This window comes from Mizuhopecten yessoensis, unplaced genomic scaffold (assembly GCF_002113885.1).
Source record: "Mizuhopecten yessoensis strain PY_sf001 unplaced genomic scaffold, ASM211388v2 scaffold757, whole genome shotgun sequence".
Classification (NCBI taxonomy): domain Eukaryota; kingdom Metazoa; phylum Mollusca; class Bivalvia; order Pectinida; family Pectinidae; genus Mizuhopecten; species Mizuhopecten yessoensis.
Window position 1 is genome coordinate 430,322 of NW_018403706.1, and position 10,611 is coordinate 440,932.

Genomic DNA, 10,611 nt, shown 5'->3' on the forward strand with positions numbered 1-10,611 from the left:
TATAATTAACTTGGACTGATGACTTACTTTCATTTTCAGAGGTAGCCTTGATATTTTCCTTCTCTACAAAGTTCAGGATCTGCTCAAAATCTGTTCAACAAGTAAAAGAAAATGACTGACCTTGGTAAGATAATAGCACAAAGGTACCAAATATATAATTGGGTAGAGAATCAGTGTAACAAGGACTAATTGGGTAGAGAATCAGTGTAACAAGAACTAATTGGGTAGAGAATCAACGTAACAAGGACTTATTGGGTAGAGAATCAGCGTAACAAGGACTAATTGGGTAGAGAATCAGCGTAACAAGGACTAATTGGGTAGAGAATCAGTGTAACAAGGACTAATTGGGTAGAGAATCAGTGTAACAAGGACTAATTGGGTAGAGAATCAGCGTAACAAGGACTAATTGGGTAGAGAATCAGCGTAACAAGGACTAATTGGGTAGAGAATCAGTGTAACAAGGACTAATTGGGTAGAGAATCAGCGTAACAAGGACTAATTGGGTAGAGAATCAGCGTAACAAGGACTAATTGGGTAGAGAATCAGTGTAACAAGGACTAATTGGGTAGAGAATCAGCGTAACAAGGACTAATTGGGTAGAGAATCAGCGTAACAAGGACTAATTGGGTAGAGAATCAGTGTAACAAGGACTAATTGGGTAGAGAATCAGCGTAACAAGGACTAATTGGGTAGAGAATCAGCGTAACAAGGACTAATTGGGTAGAGAATCAGTGTAACAAGGACTAATTGGGTAGAGAATCAGCGTAACAAGGACTAATTGGGTAGAGAATCAGCGTAACAAGGACTAATTGGGTAGAGAATCAGTGTAACAAGGACTAATTGGGTAGAGAATCAGCGTAACAAGGACTAATTGGGTAGAGAATCAGCGTAACAAGGACTAATTGGGTAGAGAATCAGTGTAACAAGGACTAATTGGGTAGAGAATCAGCGTAACAAGGACTAATTGGGTAGAGAATCAGCGTAACAAGGACTAATTGGGTAGAGAATCAGTGTAACAAGGACTAATTGGGTAGAGAATCAGCGTAACAAGGACAATAAACTGGTTTAGTAAGACAGCTGACAAATAATTGGCTTGTAAAATCTTATTTTTTAGTTAAGATAATCCAAATGATTTAGTCATATCAATTTTTCTTGTTGTATATTTGTTTCTAACATTGTACATGGTTATTACCTGATTTTTCATGGCTGAATTTCAAAAAGACTTGACACATGGACAGGGAAGGTTCTGGTGACAAAAATAACAAACATGGTAAATTAATTATAAACTGTACCATTTTATAAATAAAAACATTCTAATTCCTGTTCTCGAGTTATATACATGTACAGTATGTAACTGGAGAAAGAGAAATGCAACGGCCAGACTGGGGCTCGAACCTGTGACCCTCCCAACTCTAGACAGATGCTAGAATCGATTGAGCCACCTGGTCGCTGACCAGTCCAGTTCTGCTACAAGTATAAACAAAAACATTCTACTTCCTGTTCAGGAGTTATATATACATTCATTTCCTACTCATTTTGGCAATATTTTGCGTGAACTTAGAATGGTAGAAGATGTGTCAGCCAATCAGAGGCCATGGTGGCCATATTGAATTCCAAAACATGCTGAAAAATGGCAACACTTGTTCTGGGCTATGAGACCAACATTTTTACCATGTTTGATCCAAATCAGAACCATAGAAATGGAGAATTCCTTTCAAGTTGATGGATGGATGGATGGATGGACAATAGACCCTGCATCACAGCATTATATCACATGGTCCTTCCGACTAGGTAGGCAATTAATTTGTTTCTTTACATGTAAGTTTTTTGTAACATTGGACAGTCAGAAGCCAGCATTGCTATAAATTGTTAATTCAATGAGAACGTCACAAACTATGTATATGCCTGTTTAATTCACAAACTATGTATATGCCTGTTTAATTCACAAACTATGTATATGCCTGTTTAATTCACAAACTATGTATATGCCTGTTTAATTCACAAACTATGTATATGCCTGTTTAATTCACAAACTATGTATATGCCTGTTTAATTCACAAACTATGTATATGCCTGTTTAATTCACAAACTATGTATATGCCTGTTTAATTCACAAACTATGTATATGCCTGTTTAATTCACAAACTATGTATATGCCTGTTTAATTCACAAACTATGTATATGCCTGTTTAATTCACAAACTATGTATATGCCTGTTTAATTCACAAACTATGTATATGCCTGTTTAATTCACAAACTATGTATATGCCTGTTTAATTCACAAACTATGTATATGCCTGTTTAATTCACAAACTATGTATATGCCTGTTTAATTCACAAACTATGTATATGCCTGTTTAATTCACAAACTATGTATATGCCTGTTTAATTCACAAACTATGTATATGCCTGTTTAATTCACAAACTATGTATATGCCTGTTTAATTCACAAACTATGTATATGCCTGTTTAATTCACAAACTATGTATATGCCTGTTTAATTCACAAACTATGTATATGCCTGTTTAATTCACAAACTATGTATATGCCTGTTTAATTCACAAACTATGTATATGCCTGTTTAATTCACAAACTATGTATATGCCTGTTTAATTCACAAACTATGTATATGCCTGTTTAATTCACAAACTATGTATATGCCTGTTTAATTCACAAACTATGTATATGCCTGTTTAATTCACAAACTATGTATATGCCTGTTTAATTCACAAACTATGTATATGCCTGTTTAATTCACAAACTATGTATATGCCTGTTTAATTCACAAACTATGTATATGCCTGTTTAATTCACAAACTATGTATATGCCTGTTTAATTCACAAACTATGTATATGCCTGTTTAATTCACAAACTATGTATATGCCTGTTTAATTCACAAACTATGTATATGCCTGTTTAATTCACAAACTATGTATATGCCTGTTTAATTCACAAACTATGTATATGCCTGTTTAATTCACAAACTATGTATATGCCTGTTTAATTCACAAACTATGTATATGCCTGTTTAATTCACAAACTATGTATATGCCTGTTTAATTCACAAACTATGTATATGCCTGTTTAATTCACAAACTATGTATATGCCTGTTTAATTCACAAACTATGTATATGCCTGTTTAATTCACAAACTATGTATATGCCTGTTTAATTCACAAACTATGTATATGCCTGTTTAATTCACAAACTATGTATATGCCTGTTTAATTCACAAACTATGTATATGCCTGTTTAATTCACAAACTATGTATATGCCTGTTTAATTCACAAATACTTGAATTTGCAATAGGAAACTATTTGAATAAATAATATTCACAGTATTTATCTATGTATTGTGGAATTAATATATGATTTTATTTGATTTATATATCATGAATAAGTGTTTTGTGAATTAAAGCAAAAATAATTTGATTTACAGTTAACGTTCTCAAAATGACATCATAATAATAAAGACATTAGACTCATATTTTCTAAAATACAAACTGGTACTGTAATTATCCATATAAAGGAAATGCTTCAATAAAACAAATTTTCAACTGATTATTTTTACACTATCTTTTCAAAATAGTAAACGAAATAAATGTGACATTACTCATTCCTAGGGCCTTCATTTCATTGAAGATCTCCGTGAAGAAGGAAATGTCTGGACAATATGAGCCTGGTCCAGACACCAATCTCCTAAACGTCTCTTCTGTTGGAGCAATTCCCGCTGTCTTCATGTCTTTGAGGAGGTTCTATAAAATAACATACACGGCTTTCATATTCTAACAAGTGCCTACAAATTAGTCTTTCAACATAAACATCACATAGCTATCTGATTTGGAACACAGCAGGCCTGTACTGCTTACCTGGATATTTATGCAATCATGGCAAAATAATTTTTAACTTTTTGGCTCTGCCTCTTAGCATCCTTTAATATACAACATTTGATTGCCTGGTTCCAAGGAAGCCTTTTACCATACTTCCACAGAGAATATCTCTCTAGGCCCATCAAAGGCATACTGTATACAGATTTGAATTTGCCCAGTGTTATTTTGTGTTTTAATTCATCAGAAAATTAATGTTTTCACAATTAAGAATTCATATCTCCATAAGACTTTATTATGATTTTAAAATAGTCATATGGCTATCATATAATAGTCCTATAGTTATCATTTTCCTTAAAACCTTCACCGAAATAGCCACATGACATCCTTTTCTTCAAATATTATTGGTATGAAGTAGGTGCTGTAAGTACATATGAAATTTCAGAAAGATCCATCCAGTACTGCCTCACCCCTATCTGCAACTTAGGGGGGGGGGGGGGGGGGTCATACCCACCAATTATACAAAATTGCGACCCAAGGATGCTCCAGACCAAATATGGAACAAATCCTTTCATTCCTACAGAAGAAGAAGGATTTTAAAGAAAATGTTATATTTCCCCTGTTTGGCCATGCCCCTCAGCCCCCAGTGGGGCCAGACCTACCGTTTATACAAAATTGGTTCCCCTTCACCCAAGAATGCTTCAGACCAAATATGGAACAAATCCTTTCATTCCTACAGAAGAAGAAGGATTTTAAAGAATAATTTGCTATATTTCTCCTATTGGGCCCCACTTCTCAGGCCCCTGGATGGCCAGACCCACAGTTTATACAAAATTGGTTCCCGTTAACCCAAGGATTCTTCAGACCAAATATGGAACAAATCCTTTCATTCCTACAGAAGAAGAAGGATTTTAAAGAATTTGCTATATTTCCCCTATTTGGCCCTGCCCCTCAGCTCCCAGCAGAGCCAGACCCACAGTTTATACAAAATTGGTTCCCCTTCACCCAAGTATGCTTCAGACCAAATATGGACCAAATCCTTTCATTCCTACAGAAGAAGAAGGATTTTAAAGAATTTGCTATGTTTCCCCTATTTGGCCCTGCTTCTCAGCTCCCAGCGGGGCCAGACCCACGTTTTATACAAAATTGGTTCCCCTTCACCCAAGAATGCTTCAGACCAAATATGGAACAAATCCTTTCATTCCTACAGAAGAAGAAGGATTTCAAAGAATTGCTTTAATTCCCCAATTGCGCCCTGCCCCTCACCCCCAGGGGGGCCAGACCCATCATTTATACAAAATGTTCCCCTTCCCCCAAGGATGCTTCTGACCAAATATGGACCAAATCCTTTCATTCCTACAGAAGAAGAAGGATTTTAAAAAATTTGCTATTTTTCCCCTATTGGGCCCTGCCCCTCAGCCCCCAGGGGGGCCAGACCCATCATTTATACAAAATTGAGTCCCCTTGACCCAAGGATGCTCCAGACTAAATTAAGTCCAAATCTACTGGGCCGTTCAGGACAAGTAACGTTTTATAGGAAAAGTTGACGGACGGATGGACGGACGACGACGCTGTGCCATGGCATAAGCTCACTTGCCCTTCAGGCAGGTGAGCTAAATATCCATACGGTTTTATTCATACGGTTTTTATTTTTTTCCCCAAAAAAGCCGCATTGAGTTCACGTTCCTGGGTTTGGTTTGGTTTTATTTTGTTTAACGTCCTATTAACATCTCAGGTAATTTAAGGACGTGCCTCCATGTGTTTTGTTTAAGCGTGCATGTGTGTATGTGTGCTGAAAACAGGGTATGTTGACGTACATGCCTCCTTGTAATAGCGTAGATCTGATGCCAATTTTATAGTGCTATCTCACTGAAACACCATGCCGAAGGCACCCAGCACAGCATTCTGCCCAGTCACATTATACCGACAACAGGTGAACCAGTATTTGCCATTACCCTCAATGCTGAACTTTGAGCAGGGAATAACAAGTACCATTTTTAAGGACTTTGGTATGTCCCGGCCTGGGGACAGAACCCATTGCCTTCCTCACCTGGGTGAATGCTCAACATTAAAGCCAGAGGTGAGGTATTACCAAGCATGGCGCTAGGAAATAAAAGGTAGAATTAGAAAGAAATATGAAGATCCCAAATGTCACAATGGGTGCAGCAAATTTATATTGGTCGCTTTTGTTTCCCCAAATAAAGGACACCAAAGCAAATCCCCAGTTCTGCAGGGGTTTCCGCATTAGTCGCCTCTTACAATACATGAAGTAGGTAACAGCAGGTGTATTCTTTTCTTGAACCCCGACCTGCAGGGGTTACGTTTCTGAGAACTGCCTACAAAATAGCCATATTGCTATCATATCTCTGACAAAAAACAACTTTTAAATGAAGGATACAACTTACCCGTGCAGTGCTAGCAGGTAAGGGCATCTTGTTTGACCATGGTGGGTTGGGTGACAGGAGTGCGTGGATAATGTCTCTGTCATCTAAACAAGAAGCTACTAGTAAGGGGAGTACAGATACATTACAACAATAGTTTAATCATTGTTCACTATCTATGTGATATGATGTCCTGACTAAGAGCTAACAAAACATACACTGATTTATAACACTATAGTTTTAAATAGTCATTTTTCATACAGGTATCTATGTGATCAGAAGTCCTAACTAGACAAGAACATGTTTAAAACGTGAATGCCAAGTATTTGTTTTCACACTTACATTGAAATCCTTTGCTTTTCATCTCTTCATAGTAATCCAGTGCTGTTGTCATATGTTCAAACTAAACAAAGGAAATGGAGGACACCAGTAATAACACACGACATTGGTTACTTGTGAGCTCTGTGTTCCGCCAATAAATTTGTATCATTTCTATTTGAAAATTCTAGCCGGACATTTTTGGGTGCCTAACTTAAGGCTGGGCTTACAAGATCTTATTCCTTGAGTTGAACATTTTAGTACCATTCTTCATCAGAGTGGGACTATATTAACTCATTGACCCCTGGAGACACATTTTAACTCCTCCAATTCAAAGGTTGGAATAACTAATTATGAAATTTCAAGGGTGAATGATTTAGGATTCTATTTAGTACATTCTGACTTTAAGTTGAGCAGTTATTTGACGATCACATCAGTAATGCATAGGGAGGAATATCAGCTTGGAATCCCTGCCACATTATACACCAATTCATTAATATTTACTCTGTTGTGATGTCAACAAATAAAAGTCCCAATGGATCTGTATCACTCACATGTTTAATGATATTCACAAACAAATCTATACCTATGACATTTATAAAATTTATCTAAACAAGCAAGCAAACTTATACTCAGGTTAAAAACAACTTCTCTACAAACTTATACTACAGGTTAAAAACAACTTCTCTACAAACTTATACTACAAGTAAAAAACAACTTCCTACAAACTTATACTACAAGTTAAAAATAACTTCTCTACAAACTTATACTACAGGTTATAAACAACTTCTCTACAAACTTATGCTACAGGTTAAAAACAACTTCTCTACAAACTTATACTACAGGTTAAAAACAACTTCTCTACACACTTATGCTACAGGTTAAAAACAACTTCTCTACACACTTATGCTACAGGTTAAAAATAACTTTTCTACAAACTCATACCACAGGTTAAAAATAACTTCTCTACAAACTTATACTACAGGTTAAAAATAACTTCTCTACAAACTTATACTACAAGTTAAAAATAACTTCTCTACAAACTTATACTTCAGGTTAAAAATAACTTCTCTACAAACTTATACTACAGGTTAAAAATAACTTCTCTTCAACTGTAAGTCTTTATTGGAGGGTTCAACCCTATCTCTGGGCGGTTAGGTGACGGACTAGATAACACACCTGCCTTACACCAAGGCGACAAGGTTTTGATTTGCCAATCGGACCAGAAAAGGTATGGGGTCACCTGCCTGCCACATGGAATTTTTCTGTGTACTCCAGTTTCCTCCCACATTAAGAAACCCTTTGCGGTTAGATATGGGTCATTACAGAAGTGATTAATACAAGTTGAAATATTTAATATAACTTGTTTCATAATCGTTGTAAAATAAGTTTTCATATTACCCTATTTCACTCATGGGACTTTCGCAGTTGATTAACGTCATTTATTCCAACAAAACAAAATGGGCTTCATCAGCAAGCTACAGCTACACATTGGTTTTCTTGGCCCCAAGGACCTTTAGAAAAAGTTGTTTCAAATTTTCCACGCACCTGACACCCGTAACCAAGAAAGTAGGTCAAGGTCATTTATATGGACAAACTTGATAGTTTTTCTTTCACACATCTGCCCTTGTTAGGTACCTTGACAGTGGTTTCAGGTAATCATTTTTTTTAAATAGTTCATAGCTCTATATTTCAATAAGCTTTAAAGAAAATTTTGTAACTCCCAGTTTTCCCTGGACGATTTTAATAAATTTGATTACTGTGAGCTTGAAACCAGGTCATAGTCATTCATTCTGATCACTTACTGGCCAAATATTGCTACTATAGGCCCTTTCAAAGTTCAAGGAAAATAATGAAAATTTTAACAAATGATACTTCTGTGATCTTTAATATAAGTTAAGTCCATTCCTTTTGTTTGAAAAGTTTTATACACATATTTGATCCTGTGATTTTCAATAAAGGTCAAGGCCACTTGTGTTTGCTTATTTTGTAGCACTCCATGCCAGCAAGCTAAAGCTACTGGCTAAATATAACAACTTTATTCTTCTCATCTTCAGAAGTGTTTTAAATATTTTTCACATGTTTGGATCCTGTGACATTGAAAATACCTCAAGGCAATTGTTGTCGCAAACTCTTTGAGGCTTCATCCCAGAAAGCTAGTTTAATATCATCACCCTATGCCCAATGGTTCTAAGAATAGTTCTAGAAGCAGGAGGACCCTATTTTACATCTACGTGATGGAGTAAAATCCATAAAGAAAAAACAACAAGAGGCCCATGGGCCTTAACGGTCACCTGACATCCTATTCAAATTAGGACTGTCATCCAGGGACCAATTCATACTTTTCGTCGGTCCGAGTGACCTTGCTGCATCGTCCATTAATTTTTCCTTGTGAACACAATAACTTCAGTAAATATGAACCGATTTTGATGAAACTTTGTATGCATTTTCGAACTCGTCTGAGATCTTATTGATATATGGCTGCATACAAAGTTTCATCAAACTTGGTTAACATTTACTCAAGTTCTCGTGTTCACAAGGTCCAACAATAATATTATTACAAAGGGCAATAACTCTGTAAGTTACTGTCAAATAATTCCCATTTCGAACTCATCTCGAGATCTTATTGATATATGGCTGCATACAAAGTATCATCAAACTTGGTTAACATCTACTCAAGTTATCGTGTTCACAAGGTCCAATAATAATATTATTACAAAGGGCAATAACTCTGTAAGTTACTGTCAAATAATTCCCATTTCGAACTCATCTCGAGATCTTATTGATATATGGCTGCATACAAAGTATCATCAAACTTGGTTAACATCTACTCAAGTTATCGTGTTCACAAGGTCCAATAATAATATTATTACAAAGGGCAATAACTCTGTAAGTTACTGTCAAATAATTCCCATTTCGAACTCATCTCGAGATCTTATTGATATATGGCTGCATACAAAGTATCATCAAACTTGGTTAACATCTACTCAAGTTATCGTGTTCACAAGGTCCAATAATAATATTATTACAAAGGGCAATAACTCTGTAAGTTACTGTCAAATAATTCCCATTTCGAACTCATCTCGAGATCTTATTGATATATGGCTGCATACAAAGTATCATCAAACTTGGTTAACATCTACTCAAGTTATCGTGTTCACAAGGTCCAATAATAATAATATTACAAAGGGCAATAACTCTGTAAGTTACCGTCCAATAATTCCCATTTTCGAAATCGTCCGAGATCTTATTGATATATGGCTGCATACAAAGTTTCATTTACTGAAGTTATCGTGTTCAAAGGGAAAAAGTTAACGCACGACATACGACGACGGACAAAAAGGTATCACAATAGGTTACCATGACCTATGGTCAGGTAATCTAAAAAGCTGTATATATTGCCTACCTGTATACTTTTTGTTGTTCTTACCTGTTAACCCTTTCACCCCTATGTATCTTTAGTAGACTCTACCATACATTGATCTGGACGAGTCCATTATGGTCTAGTGGTGAAAGGGTAAAATTCAGTAAAGTCGATCAGATGAATGACATGTTGCCAAAACTTCCTAGTGTCACTGAATTGTGCAAAGCACTTAAAACTTTTACATATAAATAGATGTCCATCACCAAGTTGCAACGGGGAACAACACAAGATAAATAGCAAAGTCACTCTACATCCAAGCGCTCGGGCTTAGCCATGACGTCATGGAAACAATGAACTAAACTTTCTTTTTGTGTGTTTACTTCCTGTATTCATATATGGATTTGACATAACCCCTGATGAAGGGATAAGCCCGATAGCTTGGATGTAGAATGACTGTTGCTATTTATTAACCTATAAATTAGAAATGGAGAAAAGCCGTAGGATTCCGCTCATCGTACTATACCTTACAAAAGCCGAGGATGATGGATTTATACATCCTTGAAGTTTTTTCTGTTCTCACTAATTCAAGAAATTCTTGTAAGAAATCTCCTGGTCTGAAATGAAGAAGAAAAATGCTCACATACTCAAACACTTCTAGGGTAATATAATCCTGAATGTAACATAGGAATACAAACGAACCTTAGACGGAGGGGGGGGGGG

General features: G+C 36.0%; 1 protein-coding gene across 1 annotated transcript in view; it reads right to left on the bottom strand.

The window, feature by feature from the left end:
* LOC110452538 (pentatricopeptide repeat domain-containing protein 3, mitochondrial-like) overlaps positions 1–10,611 on the bottom strand; it is a 54,612-nt gene that overhangs the window by 26,868 nt on the left and 17,133 nt on the right. The window contains exons 9-14 of the mRNA XM_021501143.1: positions 10,415–10,505; positions 6,552–6,612; positions 6,234–6,316; positions 3,615–3,756; positions 1,193–1,246; positions 28–90 (exon numbers count right to left, since the gene is read on the bottom strand). Of these exons, the coding sequence (XP_021356818.1) occupies positions 28–90; positions 1,193–1,246; positions 3,615–3,756; positions 6,234–6,316; positions 6,552–6,612; positions 10,415–10,505 (494 nt within the window). The remainder of the gene's footprint in view (positions 1–27; positions 91–1,192; positions 1,247–3,614; positions 3,757–6,233; positions 6,317–6,551; positions 6,613–10,414; positions 10,506–10,611) is intronic.